The sequence below is a fragment of the Rhinoraja longicauda genome, chromosome 33, assembly GCF_053455715.1.
Source record: "Rhinoraja longicauda isolate Sanriku21f chromosome 33, sRhiLon1.1, whole genome shotgun sequence".
Taxonomy (NCBI): domain Eukaryota; kingdom Metazoa; phylum Chordata; class Chondrichthyes; order Rajiformes; family Arhynchobatidae; genus Rhinoraja; species Rhinoraja longicauda.
In genome coordinates, this window is record NC_135985.1 from 6295747 (window position 1) to 6317123 (window position 21377).

Here is a 21377-nt window from a genome sequence, read left to right on the forward strand (position 1 = left end):
AAAGACCAACAACCTTTAAAATTAGCTCACAAAATGCTGGAGTAACTCAGCAGGTCAGGCAGCATCTCAGGAGAGAAGGAATGGGTGACGTTTCGGGTCGAGACCCTTCTTCAGACTGATCGGACTAAAATTAGCTCAGTAGTTATTCCAATCTACCACACATTTCCGGCCTGCTTGTTAATAATATATTCCTTTATTTTTGCCCACACCGAGGAAATTTTCACCGGGGCAGTTTCCCCGCATGGTAATAGAACATAGAAGAGTACAATACCCAGGCAGAACACAATGCCAAGTTAAATTAATCTCCTCTGCCTGCACAAGATCCTTATCGCCCCATTCCCTGCATATCCATGTGACTATCATAAACCTTTTAAACTATCGTATCTGCCTCCACCCCCCCCCCCCCCCCCCGGCAGTGTGTTCCAGGCACTCGCCAACCTTTGTGTAAGAAAACCTGAGCCGATCATCATGGTTGATCTATCTTCTCCTACCAACCCCATTCTCCTGCCTTCTCCCTGAAACCTTTGCCAACTTTACCAATCACGAACCTGTCAATCTCCGCTTTTAAAAATACCCAGTGACTTGGCCTCCACAGCCGTCTGTGGCAGTGAATTCCACAGATTCATCACCCGATGGCTCAAGAAATCCCTCCTCATCGCCTTTCTAAAGGTACACCCTTTTATTCTGCGGCAGTGCCTTCTGGTCCTCGACTCTCACTAGTTTAGTTTGGTTTAGTTTAGAGATACTGCGCGGCAACAGGCCCTTCGGCCCACCGGGTCCGCACTGACCAGCGATCCCCGCACATTAACACTATCCTGCACACACTTATACCAAGCCAATCAACCTCCAAACCTGTACGTCCTTGGAGTGTGGGAGGAAACTGAAGATCTCGGAGAGAACCCACGCGGTCACGGGGAGAAGGTACAAACTCCGTACAGACAGCACCCGTAATCGGGATTAAACCCTGGTTTATGGCGCTTTAACGACTCTACCGCGACACCAACGTGCCGCCCACTACTGGAAACATCCTCTCCACATCCACTCTATCCAGGCCTTTCATTATTCAGTTTCAATGAGATCCCCCCCTCATCCTTCTAAACTCCAGCGAGTACAGGCCTGGTGCCATCAAACACTCCTGGGCCTGCTGTGGTGCTGATGTTATAATTCAATAACTGTGTTGACCAATTATTCATCATAATGAGTAGATCTGCTGCCTCATGGTGCCAGAGATTTTCTCACTAGAGTGTAGTTTGGTGTCAAATTTTGAGATATTTTAGGTCTTAAAGCACCTTGAATAAATTAAAATAGTGCTGTCTGTGTGGAGTTTGCATGTTCTTCCTGTGACCGTGTGGGGATTCCTCCGGGTGCTCCGGTTTCCTCCCACATCTCAAAGACAAGCAGGTTTGCGGGTTAATTGGCCCTCTGTCAAACTACTCCTAGCGCGTAGGGAGTGGACGAGAAAGTGGGATAACATAGAACTGGTGTGAACGGGTGATCGATGGTTGGTGTGGACTCAGTGGTCATAAGGGATAGGAACAGAATTAGGCCATTCGGCCCATCAACTCTACTCAGCCATTCAATCATGGCTGATCTATATCCCTACCAACCCCATTCTCCTGCCTTCTCCCCATACCCCCTGACACCTGTACTAATCAAGAAACACCTGCACTAATCAAGAATTATTAGTACCAGTGGGCCGAAGGGCCTGTTTCCATGCTGCAACTTTCAATCATTCAATTCACACACTTACTTTATAATATAACAGAAGGTTCAACAGAAGCCTGGCAATCTTATTACAGAAGTCAAGAGGCTCGGTTGTCATGGTGAGTAACCTACAATCTTTGATTAATGTTCAACACAGAGAAATGCCTTTGCTGGCTCGGAAACCTGAAGTCACGAGGTAAAGTGGCCAAGCTTCATGTTTAAAGAATACACAAGAGCTGGTAATGAATGAGATCAGCACATACCTATCTTGCTCGCTCATTTGCAGTTGCTTCATCGTGTGGCAACTCACATTAAACATAGAAAGTAGGTGCAGGAGCAGACCATTCGGTCCTTCAAGCCAGCACCGTCATTCCATATGATCACGGCTGATCATCCAAAATCAGTACCCCGTTCCTGCTTTCTCCCCATATCCCTTGATTCCATTAGCACTAAGAGCTATATCGAACTCTCTCTTGAAAACATCCAGTGAATTGGCCTCCACTCCCTTCTGTGGCAGAGAATTCCACAAATTTACAACTCTCTGGGTGAATTTTTTTTTCCTCATCTCGGTCCTAAATGGCCAACCCCTTAATCTTAAACTGTGACCCCTGGTTCTGGACTCCCCCAACATCGGGAACATTTTTCCTGCATCTAGCCTGTCCGATCCCTTAAGAATTTTATACGTTTCTATATGATCCCCTCTCATCCGTCTAAATTCCAGTGAAGGGGCCACAGTTTTCCAGAACAAGGGGCCACAGTTTAAGAATAAGGGGTAGGCCATTTAGAACGGAGATGAGGAAGAACTTTTTCAGTCAGAGAGTGGTGAAGGTGTGGAATTCTCTGCCTCAGAAGGCAGTGGAGGCCAGTTCGTTGGATGCTTTCAAGAGAGAGCTGGATAGAGCTCTTAAGGATAGCGGAGTGAGGGGGTATGGGGAGAAGGCAGGAACGGGGTACTGATTGAGAGTGATCAGCCATGATCGCATTGAATGGCGGTGCTGGCTAGAAGGGCTGAATGGCCTACTCCTGCACCTATTGTCTATTGTCTAATATTAGCCCACTCGATCCATTCTTTCATCATATGTCAGTCCCGACATCCGGGGAATTAACCTGATGAACCTACGCTACACTCCCTCAATAGTAAGAATTCTTCACAACACACACAAACTTACTCTATCGAGGAGACTGATGACAGTGGCGATGAATAATCGAACCCAAGCACAAAACTATGCAGAATGGCAAGCACAAACATGGAAGACTGTGATATAAACTTGGGTTGCCGCAGTATTGCCAAGAAAAATATGGTCCGTCCTTTGTGTATTGAGATTGATTGAACTCAACAACTGAAGAACAGCCATCAACCTCACTGGAGACCGCCCCCCCCCCCCCCCCCCCCCACACACAATCTTTAGTTTATACCGCGCGGAAACAGGCCCTTCGGCCCACCGGGTCCGTGCCGACCAGCGATCTCCGCATATTAATCCAATCCTACACACACACACACACTTGGGACAATTTTTACATTTGCCAATTATTCTACAAACCTGCATGTCTTTGGAGTGTGGGAGGAAATTGGAGCTCCCGTAGAAAAACCCACGAGGTCACGGGGAGAACGTGCAAACTCCGTACAGACAGCACCCACGGTCAGGAACGAACCCGGATCTCTGGCGCTGTAAGGCAGCAACTCTACCGCTGTGCCAACATGCCGCCTCTAGTTCTTGATTCCCCTACCCTGGGGAAACAGACTGTGACCATCCATATTATCTACTCTCCTTATGATTTTTTTTTATACCTCATAGAGGTCACTCCTCAACCTCGAACCAGGATCGAACCCGGGTCTCTGTTGCTGTAAGGTGGCACGGTGGCGCAGAGGTAGAGTTGCTGTCTTACAGCGAATGCAGCGCTGGAGACCCGGGTTTGATCCCGAATACGGGCGCTGTCTGTATGGAGTTTGTACGTTCTCCCCGTGACCTGCGTGGGTTTTCTCCGAGATCTTCGGTTTCCTTCCACACTCCAAAGACATAGAGGTTTGTAGGTTAATTGGCTTGGTAAATGTATTTTTTAAAAATGTCCCTAGTGGACGTTGGATAGTGTTACTAAAGGGGATCGCTGGTCGGCGCGGACCCGGTGGGCAGAAGGGCCTGTTTCCGCACTGTATCTCTAAACTAAACTAAGACTAAACTAAACTCTTCCTCGACGCCACCTTACTATACTTGTACTGTATCTGAGATGCATATCTAAGTAGAGTGATAATTGTACTGAACTGTATACCAAAAATTAATTTCACTCTACCTCAGTACATGAGATAAATAAAGTAGCATTGAACCATTGGATCGTGGCAACCCAAACCACACTGAGCACTGTTCCCTGCCGAGTTTGCGTCATGTGTAATCAGTGTTAATACAAGATGTCAGACTCACCGTCAAATGCTGCCAATTGGCTCATGTCTGCACCGAGCTCTGATGTTACTGTCAGTGCCTGACGGACTTTCAAGTTGGTTTCCCTGTTGAAATAATAAACAAAGTAGTACACCTCATACAAAATTGAAGCAGGGTCACATACAACAGATTAAACAAGAACGCGTCAAAGAATTTGTACCTAATTTAGTTTAGTTTAGCGATACAGCAAGGAAACAGGCCCTTCGGCCCACCGAGTCTGTGCCAACCAGCGAGCCCCGCACACTAACACTATCCTACACACACTTGGGACAATTTACATTTATACCAAGCCAATTAACCTACAAACCTGCACGCCTTTGGAGCATGGGAGGAAACCGAAGATCCCGGAGAAAACGCACGCGGTATTTTTTAACATCCATATAAATTACTGCACAGCTGCAAAATTATATGACATTAAATTTTGTCACACATTCTCTAAAGACTCTTAATGCAGCCACTGGTAATATCTTCATTACAGCACGGAGTACCTTAAAGGCTTAAAACTATCAAAAGAAAATTCCGAGCTACACAATTCTACGGAAAGCCCTTCTATAATCCAACCTCCAAAATCAATGTTTAACAGAACAAAGAGCATACCTCAAAATGGATCAGTGCTAATCATCTTAAAGCTTTGTACAGATCAACTCAAAGTCTAATTGACTCTGGTCTCAGCTGTGGTGGCCGTCTGCCTGGAGTCAGGGGGTGGAAGTTCAAATCCTTTGCCAGAGATTTCCACACAAAATTTAAGCTGACACTCGTTACGTTGGATAATGTAAGAAAATAACTGCAGATGCTGGTACAAATCGAAGGTATTTATTCACAAAATGCTGGAGTAACTCAGCAGGTCAGGCAGCATCTCAGGAGAGAAGGAATGGGTGACGTTTCGGGTCGAGACCCTTGAGGTATCCAGTTTCAGAAGGAACACTTATCCCTCGTCTTACTGCTCAGGCTGATGGAAAAGGTGCAGTAGCGCCCTCTGAAGGGCAGGAGAACCCCCCTCCCCCCAGTGTGCGAACCTTCACTTACTTCCCAACGAACATTGCTTAAAGGTTATTTAGTTATTGGTGTACTGGGGGCCATTTGGGGGAGGTTGTTGGGTGCAAACTGGCCGTGATTTTTTAATTGATGCTGTGAACATGGTGTCACAGGGTAGATAGGGTGGTGGAGAAGGTTTCTGGTGCATTGGCCTTCATCAGTCCGGGAACTGAATATTGAAAGACACAAGATGCTGGAGTTACTCAACGAATCAGGCATCATCGCTGGTGAATTTTGTGTCGATCTTCGGTATAAAGCAGCATCTGCTGTTCCTTCCTACACGTCCCTGGAGAACTTGGATAGGCGACGTTTCAGGTCGGGACCCTTCTTCAGATCGATTGCAGGGGTGAATCTGGAAGTTAGACCGTTGCATTGCAGTTGTGGAAGATGACGTTGATGAAGACGTTGATGAAGACATCCTTAGAAGGATGAGAGGAGATCTTATCGAAACGTATAAGATTATTAAGGGGTTGGACACGTTAGAGGCAGGAAACATGTTCCCAATGTTGGGGGAGTCCAGAACAAGGGGCCACGGTTTAAGAATAAGGGGTAGGCCATTTAGAACTGAGATGAGGAAAAACGCTTTCAGTCAGAGTTGTGAATCTGTGGAATTCTCTGCCTCAGAAGGCAGTGGAGGCTAATTCTCTGAATGCATTCAAGAGAGAGCTGGATAGAGCTCTTAAGGATAGCGGAGTCAGGGGGTATGGGGAGAAGGCAGGAACGGGGTACTGATTGAGAATGATCAGCCATGATCACATTGAATGGCGGTGCAGGCTCGAAGGGCCGAATGGCCTCCTCCTGCACGTATTGTCTATTGTCTATAAGACGCATTTGGTGTATTGTGTTCAGTTTTGGTCACCTTGCTAGAAGAAGGGTATCATTAAACTGCAAAGATTGTAGAGAAGGTTTAGAGGATGTTGCCAGGACTCGAAATGCCTGAGCTACAGGGAGAGGTTGGGCAGGCTAGGACGTTATTCCTTGGGGCACAGGAAGCTGAGGGGTGATCTAATAGAGGTGTATAAAATCACAAGGGGAATAGATGGTGTGAATGCACATCTATCTTGTGTGGTATATCTGACCTGTTTGGATAACATCCAAAACAAAGCTTTGCACTGTACCTCGGTACACGTGACAATAGGAAATAGGAGAAAATAGGAAATATTGGCTCGCAAATCACTGGAAGTATGATTGTTCAAAGTTAATGCTGTAGGTAGTTCTACTGTTACAGGCGCAGTGGTAGAGTTGCTGCCTTACAGCGCTTACGGTGCCAGAGACCCGGGTTCGATCCTGGCTATGGAGTTTGTACCTTCTCCCGATGACCTGCATGGGTTTTCTCCAAGAACTTTAGTTTCCTCCCACACTCCAAAGATGCACAGGTTTGTAGGTTAATTGGCTTGATATAAATGTAAAAATTGCTGGCTTTGCGTTGCGCTAAACATTATTCCCTTATCTATACATGGATCGATTGCAATCATGTGTTTGTAATCTTTCTGCTGACTGGTTAGTACGCAACTAAAAAGGCTTTTCACTGTACCTCGGTACACGTGACAATAAACTAAACTAAACTAGTGTAGGACAGCGTTAATGTGCGGGGATCGCTGGTCAGTGCGGACTCGGTGGGCCGAAGGGCCGGTTTCCGCGCTGTATCTCCAAACTAAAAAAAACTAAAACTGACAATTACAAGCTGTATCTCTAAACTAAACTGAGTGTGCAATTGTTATTGCAAAGCAGCACAGTAAAACAGGAAGAAAATTGACAATTACGATGCAGTGCTGACTAAAGCAGAAGTACCAGTGAAGAAAGAAAGGTGGTTATGTCTCATAACCCCCAACAAATCTGATCATTATCCTTTCAACCACTGAGTGTTGTTTCCGGACCTTTGCCCGAGCAGATCATTAGCAACCATTTTCGCTGTGATGATTTTATCGATTGAAATTATTTATAAAGCCAACAGCGCAAACAGCTGGCATTAAGAGAGGAAAATTAGAATAAAATTCACACTAAGGCGTTCTACTGAAGAGGGAGGACTCTCGAAGTAACGCGGCTTGGCTCAAAGAACTTAAAACGATTACATACTCAGTCCTTTGATAGAAATAATTCAATTTTTTGCTTCCTATTAAATCTTTCTCTTCTCACCGATGTCCTCTGGTTCTCGATTCCCACTACACTGGGTAAAAGACTCCCGCCCTCTCCCCATAACCCCTGACACCCGTACGAATCAAGAATCTATCTATCTCTGCCTTAAAGATTTCCATTGACTTGGCCTCCACAGCCTTCTGTGGCAATCAATTCCACAGATTCACCACCCTCTGACTGAAGAAATTCCTCGTCATCTCCTTCCTAAAGGAACGTCCTTTAATCCTGAGGTTGTGGCCTCCGGGCCTAGACTCTCCCACTAGTGGAAGCATCCACTCTATCCGGGCCTTTCACTATTCGACTTTTGTTTGATGTCTTATCTCCAACAATGCCGCACAAACTCATACTTAGTATCTGAGTGATACTTGGTATCAGTCAGAATTTATACTCGAGTCTCTCGAATGGGGACGTAATATCAGAACTATCTTTTTTTACATTTCATAAGATACAACACAGACACAGGCCCTTTGGCTCACTGCGTCAATGCCGACCCTCTATCATGGTAAGACCCTTTATCAGCATTGATATGGAGGAGGATCGTGGTGTCCAAGTTGATAGCTCACTGAAGGTGGTAGCACAAGTAGATAAGGTGGTAATGAAGGCGTATGGTATACTTGCCTTCATTGCTGGAGGGCTTTGAGTATAAGAGTCAGGAAGTCATGATGCAGCTCTACTAGACTTTGGTCAGCCCGCATTTGGAGTATTCCCTGCAGTTCTGGTCGCCCCATTACAGAAAAGATGTGAAGGCTTTGTAGTGGGTGCAGAGGACCTACAGTACGCCAGAATGCTGCCTGGATTAGAGGGTTCAGCTGCAGGGAGAGGTTGGATCGACTTGGATTGTTTTCTCTGCAATGTCAGAGGTTGAGGGAGAGACATGATAGAAGGATATAAAATTATGAGAGGCATAATATAGGGAAAGAGTTGACAGTCAGAACCTTTATCCCAGGGTGTCAATGTTCAGCATTACAGGGCATAGCTATAAGGTGAGAGGGGGAATGTTTTTTTACACAGACGGTGGTGGGGGCCTGGAATGTGCTGCCAGGGGTGGTGGTAGAGGCAGAATAGATGGAGGTGTTTAAGAGACTGTCAAATAGGCACATGGAAGTGCAGGGAATAGAGGGGTGTGGATCATGTATAGGCAGATGAGATCAGTGTAACTTCGCATAATGTTCGGCACAAACATTGCGGGCTGAAGGGCCTGTTCCTATGCTGTTGAATGCAAGTATTTCAGGAATCTTACCCGTCGAGCTCAGCCGTCTCGACGTAACTGAGTCCGTGAGGTTCACTGCTCGAGAGCAACAAGATATCCGCCTGAAAGCAGATGTGACAAGACAAGGTTAAACAAAAATCAATGGAAATCAAATTTCATCACACACAGCCGATTAACATTTCCGAGTCCATGATAGTGCTCAGCTACAATTATAATTCAGATTTCCTCCAGGAATGAGCAGGTTAACAGATGATCAGCTTTTGATGGCACTGGGCCTGTACTCGCTGGAGTTTAGCAGAATGAAGGGGGGGGGCCTCATTGAAACGTACAGAATAGTGAAAGGCCTGGATAGAGTGGATGTGGAGAGGATGTTTCCACTAGTGGGAGAGTCGAAGACTAGAGGTCATAGCCTCAGAATTAACGACGTTCTTTTGGGAAGGAGGTGAGGAGGAATTTCTTTAGTCAGAGGGTGGTGATTCTGTGGAATACATTGCCACAGAAGGCTGTGGAGGCCAAATCAGTGGATATATTTAAGGCAGAGATAGATTCTTGATTAGATTTAGATTTTTTTTTTAGATTTAGAGATACAGCGCGGAAACAGGCCCTTCGGCCCACCGAGTCCGCGCCGCCCAGCGATCCCCGCACATTAACACTATCCTACACACACTAGGGACATTTTTTGTTTACATTTACCCAGTCAATTAACCTACACACCTGTACGTCTTTGGAGTGTGGGAGGAAACCAAAGATCTCGGAGAAAACCCACGCAGGTCACGGGGAGAACGTACAAACTCCGTACAGACAGCGCCCTTAGTTCTTGATTAGATTTAGATTTAGAGATACAGCGCAGAAACAGGCCCTTCGGCCCACCGAGTCCATGCCGCCCAGCGTTGTTCGGGAGTCAGAGGTTATGGGGAGAAGGCAGGAGAATGTGGTTAAGAGGGAGAGACAGATCAGCCATGATTGAAAGGCGGAGTAGACTTGGTGGGCCGAATGGCCTCATTCTGCTCCTGTCACTTGTGATTTTATGATCTTTTTAAAAAGTGCAGTGGGTTCCCGAGGCTGAAGGGTAAAACCGCTATGTGGTTTGCTGGTGGAGGCGTGCCATGGTTTTATTCCCGCTGGGAACACGCAACTATGAGCTGCCAACTGAGCAACTTAGATAAGGGGAGAGTTTTGAGGATTACCTCAAATTGAACGCCTCACCTGAAACTGTCCCCTTGGAAACTGGGGATGCATTGGAGGGTATTACAACATTATAAGAGGCACAGATAGAGTAGAATATTTATCCCCAGGGCGGGAATATCAAAGACTAGCTAGCATAGCTTTAATAATAATAATAATAATAATATTCATTTATTGTCATTGCAACGAGTACAACGAAATTAAAAAATAGCCAATCTTGACGGTGCGTACACACATATATGCAATAAATGCAAAAACAAATAAATACAATTATATTAAGTACAAAGATTTTTTAAGTGTTGCCTAGTGCAGAAGGTCGTGTTCAGTTCTCGTATGGCCCTGGGGTAAAAACTGTTCTTAAGTCTGTTTGTTCGGGATTTGATCGACCTGAAACGTCGACCAGAGGGCAGATGAACAAACAGACGGTGGCCGGGGTGGGATGGATCTTTTATTATTTTGCCTGCTCTACTGAGGCAGCGTAGGCTGAACAGGTGCTCCAGGGAGGGCAGTGAGCAGCCGATGATGTTCTGGGCCATTGTGATGACCCTCTGAAGGGCCTTCCTGTCCTTTTCTGAGCAGCTGGCAGAGGGGCAAAGTTTAAAGGAGATGCATGGGGCAAGTGTTTTTTTCACACAGATTGGAAGGGGCCTGGAACACACTGCCAGGGGTGGAGGCAGATACAATAGTGGCATTGTAGAGACTTTTAGACAGGCACATGGATATGCAGGGAATGGAGGGATATGGATCACGTGCAGGCAGAGGAGATTGGTTTAAATTGATGTCATGTTCGGCTCGGACATTAAGGGTGAGACATGGAACACGTTGGAATGAGGCAAGGATCATCAGTGTTTTGGAGTTCTGCATTTCGTGAGGGGGAGGGAGAGAGAGAGTTGGCGGGGGAGAAGGGGAGAGGGGAAGAGGGAGAAAGGGAGAGGGAGAAAGGGAGAGGGAGAAAGGGAGAGGGAGAGGGGGAGAGGGAGAGGGGAGAGGGAGAGAAGGGGAGATGGAGAGAAGGGGAGAGGGAGAGAAGGGGAGAGGGAGAGAAGGGGAGAGGGAGAGAAGGGGAGAGGGAGAGAAGGGGAGAGGGAGAGAAGGGGAGAGGGAGAGGGAGAGAAGGGGAGAGGGAGAGAAGGGGAGAGGGAGAGAAGGGGAGAGGGAGAGAAGGGGAGAGGGAGAGAATGGGAGAGGGAGAGAAGGGGAGAGGGAGAGAAGGGGAGAGGGAGAGAAGGGGAGAGGGAGAGAAGGGGAGAGGGAGAGAAGGGGAGAGGGAGAGAAGGGGAGAGGGAGAGGGAGAGAAGGGGAGAGGGAGAGAAGGGGAGAGGGAGAGAGGGAGGAGAGGGCAAGAAGGGGAGAGGGGGAGAGGGAGGGAGGGGTGATGAGAGTGAACATAAGAGACTAGAAAAGATGCTTCAAGGCAAAAAAAACCCCACAATTAGCGATAGTGCGGTCTTGGAGGAGACTGTGGAAGATGGAACACTAACATAATTACCAAGCATAATGCATTTGGCTTTGCTTCACCGTGGAGACAAACAAGACAGCTGGAATGGAATCGTGCTTGGATTTGAACCTCAGTGGACTCCCATGGGAGCGAGTGGCATGTGAATGGGAAACCAGTGTCAAGAGAGGAATGGATCGGGTAGACGCACAGAGTCTCTTGCCCAGAACAGGGGAATGGTGAACCAGAGGACATTGGTTTATGGTGAGGGTGGGGAAGGTTTAATAGGAACCTGAGGGGTAACTTTTACACGCAGAGGGTGGTGGGTGTATGGAACGAGCTGCCGGAGAAGGTAGTTGAGGCAGGGACTATCACACGTTTAAGAAACGTTTAGACAAGTACATGGATAGGACAGGTTTAGAGGGATATGGGCCAAACGCAGGGACTGGTGTAGATGGGCATGTTGGCCGGTATGGGCAAGTTGGCTTGTTTCTGTGCTGTATCACTCTATGACTGGATAATGGAAGACATGCCTTGAAAAATAGAATCAATGCATATGCCAGACGTGCAAGAAGACGCCAGCATTGCATTTATAATTTGGGTGTGTAGGTCTACAGACAATAAACAATAAACAATAGACAATAGGTGCAGGAGTAGGCCATTCGGCCCTTCGAGCCAGCACCGTCATTCAATGTGATCATTGCTGATCATTCTCAATCAGTACCTCGTTCCTGCCTTCTTCCCATACCCCCTTGACTCCGCTATCCTTAAGAGCTCTATCTAGTTCTCTCTTGAATGCATTCAGAGAATTGGCCTCCACTGCCTTCTGAGGCAGAGAATTCCGCAGATTCACAACTCTCTGACTGAAAATGTTTTTCCTCATCTCCGTTCTAAATGGCCTACCCCTTATTCTTAAACTGTGGCCCCTGGTTCTGGACTCCCCCAACATTGGGAACATGTTTCCTGCCTCTAACGTGTCCAACCCCTTAATAATCTTATACGTTTCGATAAGATCCCCACTCATCCTTCTAAATTCCAGTGTGTACAAGCCTAGTCGCTCCAGTCTTTCAACATATGACAGTCCCGCCATTCTGGGAATTAACCTAGCTGTGTTGTGGCAAATATGATGTCTTATAATCTCTTTTTTTTTTGCGGTAATCTACTTGTAAAGTGGGGTTTGTTCAGGACGGTGAGTCTCAACTAGCAGTGATGGGCCGATGAAGAGTTTGTCTTTTGTTCCAACAGCAACTTCAGAAGACTCTAATGTGTTTGATTGATTGAAAGACCCTGCATGGGGACAGGCCCTTCAATCCATCGAGTCCACGCTGACCATCGATCACCCGTTCACACTAGTTCTCTATTATCCCACTCCCTGCACACCAGGGGCAATTTACAGAGACCGACTGAACCACAAACCCGCACGTCTTCAGGATGTGGGAGGGAACCAGAGCACCCGGTGGAAACTCACGCGGTCACGGGGAGAACGTGCAAACTCCACACAGACACCAGCCGAGGTCAGGATCGAACCCGGTTCCACCAGATGAGCCACTGTGCTGCCCTCATCAATTTCTTTTCCAGTTTAGGTTCAGTTTATTATTGCCACGTGTACCGAGGTGCAGTGAAACACTTTGCTTTGCTTGCCATCCAAACAGGTCAGATAATACGACACACAAATACAATCGAGTCAAACTCAAGTACAATAGGTAGATCAAAGCAGAATGTAGCGCTCAGCATTGTGGCGCATCAGTTCGACAGACAAAGTCCAATGTCTATAAAGCGTCTTTCTTTAAGAATTCAATGTCGCATCTGGAATAGTGGATTAGCTTCAGACCAACTTCGATTATAAAATCACAGATTCTTTATCACATAAACAAGAGCACAGCTGAATCTTGTTTAATCCCCATATGGTCGGGCAACTCTCCAGACTGGAACAATGTCAAATAGAAACATAGAAAATAGGTGCAGGAGGAGGCCATTTGGCCCTTCGAGCCAGCACCACCATTCATTTTGATCATGGCTGATCATCTACAATCAGTAACCTGAGCCTGCCTTCTCCCCAATATCCCTTTATGCCCCTAGAGCTCTATCTAAAAGTTGCCCCTCAGGTTCCTATTAAATGACAGTTAAAAAACATGAACAGGGGCACAATGTTCAAAACAATTAGATGTGATCTTTTCAAGGAGACAGCTCAATGATTCCACTTCTGTGTTTTAGTCATAGAGTCATGTGTAACTTTGGCCCAAATCATCCAGATGCCTCATCTAAGCTGGTCCATTTGCCCACTTATGGACCATATCTCTCTCCCTTCCATGTATCTGTCCAAGTATCTTTTAGATGTTGTTGTTGTCCCTGCCTCAACTACCTCTGGCAGCAACGTCCATGTACCCATTGAATTGAAAAGTTGCCCATCAGGTTCCTATTCATTCTTTGCCCTCTCATTTTAACCCATGGCCTCTAGTTCTTGATTCATCAACCCTGGGTGAAAGACTGTGCTTTTACCTTTATCAATTCCCCCTCATTATTTTATACAGCTCTATAAAATCACCCTTCAGCCTCCTGCACTCCAAGGAATAAAGTCCTAGCTTGTGCAAGCTCTCCCTACATCCTCAGGTCCTCGACATCCTGGTATCATCCTCGTAAATCTTCTCTGCGTCCACAGTATCAGTATAACTATTGGTGTTCGTAGGATGGGCAAGAACTTACCAGGTTAACCCATAAATCTAGAACAAGTGTAACAATTCTCAGTGATTACTTACTGCCACAAACTGATCATTTTCCAATTTGATTACGTCTCCGACCCGAACATTCATCCACTTCTCGTTCTGCAGCCTGCAAGAAATAATGGATAAAACATTAATACAATGTAATAAAAAGGAACTTGCAGATGCTAGTTTATACCAAAGATAGACAGAACTTCCTGGGGAAACTCAGCGGGTCAGGGATCATCTCTGGAGAAAATGGAATGGCGACGTTTCGGGTCGGGACCCTTCTTCAGAATGATTGTGGGGGGTGCGATTGGAAGCGGGAAAAGAATGAATGAAGGACAACACGTGACCTCAGGCAGGGTGGCTCCCTGATAGGCCAATTGTTGGCTAGGGATGGTGTGATCCCAAGAGAGATACATCACTGTTTCATTGTTTCTGCTTCTACCACCCTTTCAGTTGAAAAGTTATGAAACATCACTTATCCTCAATGGGTCTCTGTCGCCCAACCCAGGGGACCATTTGCGTGCTAGCCACAGAAGCAGATCCACAATCACATATCACAATCGCTCCACACTCTTAAATCTCTATTTCTACAGCAACATTTCCTCCTTTAACTACTGTATGATCTTCTTTAAACTCCTCTCAGATCAATAAACGTTATTGCCTTAACAAAGGGTTAAAAGGTCGGTTTATTGTCACATGTACCAATTGAGGTACAGTGAAACTCGAATTACCATACAGCCATACTAAAAAAAAAAGCAAAAGACACACAACAACATACTACTGGAAAATTGTATGCAGTTCTGGTCACTCCATTACAGGAAAGATGTGCAAATTAAGTTTGCCAGAATGATGCCTGGACTGGGGGTTTTTAGCTATAAGGATAAGTTAGACAGGCACAGATTGTTTTCTCTGAAATGCCGGAGGGTGAGGGGGTGACTTAATAGTCAAGAGTTTTTTATTGTCATATGTCCCAGATAGAACAATGAAATTCTGCTTTGCAGCAGCACAGCAGAATATGATAGAACAGATCATGTATCTATCTCTATATTACTAAAACTCACATCTTGTATATTTGTGGGTTTGTGGATATATTTGATCCTGAAATACAGCCAAAACAGTACACGACAGTGCAACATATTTAGGCCCACCTTACTCACCATTGCCCCACGGTTCAAATGGTTGCTATATTTTAAAAGTTATTCATTTTTTGAACTTTAAAAATGACTATTTAAACTTTAATAAATGCCTTTTGCACTTGCCGTACCCAAGATGGCTGCTGGGGGCGTGACCCCCCCCCCCCGTGGCGGGAATGGCGGCCAATGAGGGGGGGGTGTGGGGGTGAGGGGAGCGGAAGTGGCGGGAACAGAAGGAGGGGGAGGGGCCGGGGCCCACACAAGTGACGGGGGCGGCGGCCAATGAGGGGCGGGGAAGTGGAGAGGAAGAGGCGGGACCGAAAGGGGGCAGAATGTACAAAAAATATGTACAATACAAAACAATACAAACAAACCCACCACCATAATACAAATATTCTTAAATTCAGAATATTAAATAACTATTTCACAATCCTTGTCAAGGATACGTTCCACCCCCCCCCTGCGGTGCCCAACGGTCCTGGAAATCCCCCAGGGCTCCCGTGGACAACACGTAGTCCCTCTCACGTGCCACCCGGGCACGGACATGACCCCGGAAAAGGGGTAGGCATCCGGCTCGGGCAGAGCCCTCTTCCGCCTGGCGGCGTGACTCGTGGATGGCCAGTACTAGGAGCAACCCAACCAGGACATCTTCACCCTACCCTCTCTCCCTTAAGCACAGGGTGTCCACAGATGAGGATGGTGGGTGTGAAGTGCAGCCAGAAGGCAAGGAGCAGCCCCTTTAACTATTCTATCTACTTGTGTTTCCACTTTCAAGGAGCAATGGAGCTGGGCTCCAAGATCCCTCAGCAGGTAGTAGCTGGTGCTAATCAATGGGTGAGGTAGAGAGGTCACACAGAGGCTAACAGAACATGGAACGCTTTAACGCAGATATCTTTTGAGGAAGAGATAACGTTGTTTAAAAGGAATCTGAATATGTATTTACAGAAGTATAAAAGGATATCGACAAAAGACAGAGGAAATGAGATTAGTTTAGATAGCATCAGCAAAAACATAACTGTACTGTAAGTCAATGCTCCCACGATCAGAGCATAATCCGGCATTATTGAATTAAAAAAATACCTCTGATAATAGTATTTGAAATACATTTTGGAGCGGAAGTAAACTGCACTGATATATCAAGATTTTTTTTTAAATACTGTAAATGGTTGACAGTACAAGAGGGGGAAGGGACAAATAAGTTGCTGACCGTTGAGTTACTCCAGCCTTATGTGTCTATCTTCGGTTCAAACCAGAATCTGCAGCTCCTTCCGACGCAAATTGTTATCTAACAGGTCTGGTTAGTCTTCGACAGTCTCTCAGGAAATGAGCACGAAATGGCCAGGAAAAGCTCCATGTGACCGTCCAACAAAGTTCACCTCAACGTCTCGGTGCAGTTGTTTATTTACTTTTGAGATACAGCGCGGAAACAGGCCCTTCGGCCCAACGAGTCTGCACTGACCAGCGATCCCCGCACATTAACACCGTCCTGCACATACTGGGGACAATTTGCATTTATATCAAGCGAATTAACCTGCAAACCTGTACGTCTGTGGAGTGTGGGAGGAGACCGAAGATCTCAGGAAAAAAAACCCTCGCAGATCACGGGGTGAACGTACACACTCCGCACAGACAGCACCCGTAGTCAGGATCGAACCCGGCACCCGGATCTCTGGCGCTGTAAGGCAGCAACTCTACCGCCACGCCACCGTGCCAACCACTGTGTTTTATTGCATTTCTATCGCAAGACGTGTTCCTAGTTATCTCCAGATGGAGCAGTTTCTTCGGCTACATTGATAAACCTTGTAAATATTTATCTAAAATTAAAAAATGCAAAACAAACCAAAAACAGAACAACGCCGGGGATAGAAATCCATTAATGACATTATTTTCTCAGGGGGTAAATGCATTGGTATTTTCTGATGGTTAACTAATGATCCTAAGGTCTAGAACATAGGACAGTACAGCGCGGAATGGCCCCTTCGTCCCACACTGTCTGTGCCCAACATGACGCCAAGTTACACTGATCTCATCTGCCTGTGCATAATCCATACCCCTCTATTCTCCCCACCATCGAAGGGATTTGTCAGAGTCGCTGCCTCAAAAAGGCAGCCAGCATCATCAGAGACCCACTACCTCCCGGGCCACGCATTCATTTCACCCCTGCAATCGGGAAGAAGGTACAGGAGCCTGAAAACTGTGACGTCCAGGATCAAGAACAGCTTCTTCCCTACAGCCATTCGGCTATTAAACACTACCATCTCAAATAAGCTCTGAACTACAGTAGACTATTGTACTATTGCACTATTATTGGGAGTTTTTTGGGTGTATGTGTGTGTGTGTGCGTGTGTGTGTATATATGTATATCTACATACTTATATGATCAATATATATGTATATTTGTGAGTATGTGTATATATACACACTCACACACTGAACTTGTTTTTTCTCTCTCGTTTATCATATTGTATACAGTGTACTATGTTTACATATTCTGTGCTTCAGCGAGTAAGAATTTCACTGTTCTGTCTGGGACATATGACAATCAAACTCTCTTGACTCGTGGTTCGTAGATACATTTACAGGATGAAAATTGCCATTGTACTCACTTGCCATCGATGAGCACCTGAGACTGCCGATTGTTGACTTGATTATCACTCTTGTAGCGAAACTAAAAATTTAAAAAAGAAAGAATCACTGTATCCATCCACTGGTAAAATTATTTTTTCATGTATTTTTGGTTAGAAAAGGAAATATTTTAATCAAAAAAGTCTTGATACTATTGAAAAACGTTTTGACACTATTGTTAAATGGTCTACAGGGAACGAGGGAAGGTTATTTTCTTACAGTAGTACAATCATCTCACTTTCTGCCGATGAGTACAGTCAACTCATGAACTCACAAAGTGCCAAGTCCTGCAAGCTGCTGGAGAGAGATTATGTTTCGTTTAGAGATACGGCGTAAAAACAGGCCCTTCGGCCCACCGAGACCGCGCTGACCAGCGATCCCCGCACACTAAAGCTGTCCTGCACACACTACGGACAGTTTTCAATTATACCAAGCCAATTAACCCACAAACCTGTACGTCTTTGGAGTGTGGGGGGAAACTGGAGATCCCGGAGAAAACCCTCGCAGGTCACGGGGGGAACGTACAAACTCCGCACCCATGATCAGGATCAAACCTGGGTCTCTGGAACTGTGAGGTAGCAACTCTACCGCTGCGCCACCGTGCTGCCAATTTGGACTCGGCCTTGTGGTTGCTCGGGGTAGCTACATTACCGTACCATCTGTATAAGCAATGGAGTGGAAACTCATTGAGTTCAACCTGCACTGCCTTTATGCCATTAAATGTAGTTCCCTCCCACACCGCAAAGATGTGGGGGTTTGTAGGGCCTCGACACAAAATGTTCTTCTCTCCAGAGAGGCTGCCTGTCCCGCTGAGTTACTCTGGCATTTTGTGACTATCTTCGGGTTTGTAGGTTAATTGGCCTCTCTAAATCACCCCTAGAATGTAGCAAGTGGATGCAAAAGTGCGATAACATACAATAGAATGTACGGGTGATCGATGGTCAGCATGGACTCGGTGGGCCGAAGGGTCAAGGTATTTCCAGGCTGTATCTTTCAATAAATCAATAGTAAGTCTGTTTAGCTTATTGGGTTACAGCACACAGCTAGGAAGGTGGAGCTGCGGTTAAGACCAAATCAACAATGATCCCATTTAATAGTTGAGTCAGTTTAAGAGGTCATGTGGCCAACCATGGCTTATATTTATAATGTTGTTATGACCCTCCTAAACCAGAGTTAAAGCTTAAAGATAGTCTTGAGCCCATCTCCTGGGATGTTGGGGTTCCGAACATTTGGCCAGCTCCACCTCATGGAAATATTTACAGAAGTGCACTAAAATGGAACGGAAAGCTATGACTTGCCAAAAAAAACACGGTACTTGGTGTGTACTATATCTGCTAATCGCTTCCTCATTGTGGCGACACAGCGATAGAGTTGCTGCCTCACGGCGCCACAGACCCTGGTTCCATCCTGACCTCGGGTGCAGTCTGCGTGGAGTTTGCAAGTTCTCCCTGTGACTGCTTGGGTTTCCTCCGGGTGCTCCGGTTTCCTCCCACATCCCAAAGACTTACAAACTTTGTAAGTTAATTGGCCTCTGTAAATTGCCCCTAGTGTGTAAGATAGAATGGGTTGGCGCATATCCAGTGGGCTGAAGGGCCTGTATCTCTAAACTAAACAAATTAAACTTGTATGTATGTTTACAAGCCTATCTCCATTTAAACGCCAAGACTGACTGATTCATTGACATTTATCGTGAAGCTATGAGATGTTGGAATCACTCAGTCTGATGCCCTGCATGGGAAATGGAGTAAACTATCTAATCTGGATGAGGTAACTCAAATATAAACATCTCCAAAATAGAAGCGTTGGCTGTAGAACCAAGGAACTGCAGATGCTGGTTTTCCAAGGAAAGACACAAAATGCTGGAGTAACTGAGCGGGTCAGGCAGCATCCCTGAAGAACATGGATTGGTGATGTTTCGGGTCAGATTGGAAGGGTTTGGGGGGCAAACTAGAAGAGTGGAAGGGCAGGACTAAGCATGGCAGGACATAAATGATCAAAGGCAAGGGGGAGAGGGGGCGGGGGGGGGGGATTCTGCCCATCAACCTCCCCCCCTTCCGTTATCACCTATGACCTGTGGATTGGAGGATAGCAAATGTTATCCCACTTTTTAAGAAAGGAGGGAGAGAGAAAACGGGTAATTATAGACCAGTTAGTCTGACATCAGTGGTGGGGAAGATGCTGGAGTCAATTATAAAAGACGAAATTGCTGAGCATTTGGATAGCAGTAACGGGATCATTCCGAGTCAGCATGGATTTACGAAGGGGAAATCATGTTTGACAAATCTACTGGAATTTTTTGAGGATGTAACTAGGAAAATTGACAAGGGAGAGTCAGTGGATGTGGTGTACCTCGACTTTCAGAAAGCCTTCGACAAGGTCCCACATAGGAGATTAGTGGGCAAAATTAGGGCACATGGTATTGGGGGTAGGGTACTGACATGGATAGAAAATTGGTTGACAGACAGAAAGCAAAGAGTGGGGATAAATGGGTCCCTTTCGGAATGGCAGGCAGTGACCAGTGGGGTACCGCAAGGTTCGGTGCTGGGACCCCAGCTATTTACGATATACATTAATGACTTAGACGAAGGGATTAAAAGTACCATTAGCAAATTTGCAGATGATACTAAGTTGGGGGGTAGTGTGAATTGTGAGGAAGATGCAATAACGCTGCAGGGTGACTTGACTTTAGTTCATTGACTTTAGTTCAGCATTCAACACAATAGTCCCCAGCAGACTGGTTGAAAAGCTGCTGGAACTGGGGCTTAGCACCCCTCTGTGTGCCTGGGTCCTGGACTTTCTCACTGCCAGGCCCCAAGTGGTCAGGATGGGGGAACACACATCTAGCTCCCTCACCCTGAACATAGGATCCCCCCAGGGCTGCGTCCTTAGCCCCCTACTGTACTCCCTGTACACACATGACTGTAGGGCCAGGTTCAGCTCAAACTCCATCATCAAGTTTGCTGATGACACTGTGGTGGTGGGCCGGATCTCCAACAACGATGAGAAGGCCTACCGGGAGGAGGTGGCTGATCTGGCACTCTGGTGTCAGGACAATAGCCTCCTCATGAATGTCACTAAAACAAAGGAGCTGATTGTGGACTTCAGAAGGGCTAAACATCCAAGGACGTACACGCCACTGGAGATAAATGGGTCTATTGTGGATAGGGTGAGCAGTTTCAAATACTTGGGAGTCCGCATCGCAGAGGATCTGACGTGGGCAACGCACATTGCCGCACTGGTGGGTAAGGCTAAGCAGCGCCTTTACCACCTTAGACAACTGAGGAAATTCAGAGTGTCGCTGAAGATCCTTCATTGCTTCTACTCTGGGGCTGTAGAGAGCATCCTGTCCGGCAACATTACAGTCTGGTTTGGGAACAGCTCTGCCCAGGACAGGATGGCCCTGCAGAGAGTAGTGCGTTCGGCAGAACGCACCATGGGAACTACACTCATCCCCCTGCAGGACCTATACATCAGGAGGTGCAGATCCAGAGCAAGCAAGATCATGAGGGACCCCTGCCACCCCAGTAACGGACTGTTCCAGATGCTACGGTCAGGCAAACGCCTCCGCTGTCACGCTGTGAAAACGGAGAGGATGAGACGGAGCTTCTTCCCACAGGCCATCAGGACTGTCAACTTTGATAACCCCAGAGACTAAATTTTTGTCGACACTTTTTGTGCTATGTTTAGTAACTTATTAACTTTATTTATATGCTGTAACTGTAATTCTTTTTGTGCACAACCCGCAGGCATTGCCACTTTCATTTCACTGCA

General features: G+C 46.3%; 1 protein-coding gene across 2 annotated transcripts in view; it reads right to left on the minus strand.

The window, feature by feature from the left end:
• Positions 1-21377, minus strand: part of atp8b4 (ATPase phospholipid transporting 8B4) — a 176661-nt gene that overhangs the window by 75556 nt on the left and 79728 nt on the right. For both annotated transcript variants that reach the window (XM_078427515.1, XM_078427516.1), the window contains 4 exons: positions 17588-17649; positions 13897-13969; positions 8551-8621; positions 4122-4204 (listed from right to left, as the gene is read on the minus strand). In XM_078427515.1, coding sequence (XP_078283641.1) covers positions 4122-4204; positions 8551-8621; positions 13897-13969; positions 17588-17649 — 289 coding nt within the window. The remainder of the gene's footprint in view (positions 1-4121; positions 4205-8550; positions 8622-13896; positions 13970-17587; positions 17650-21377) is intronic.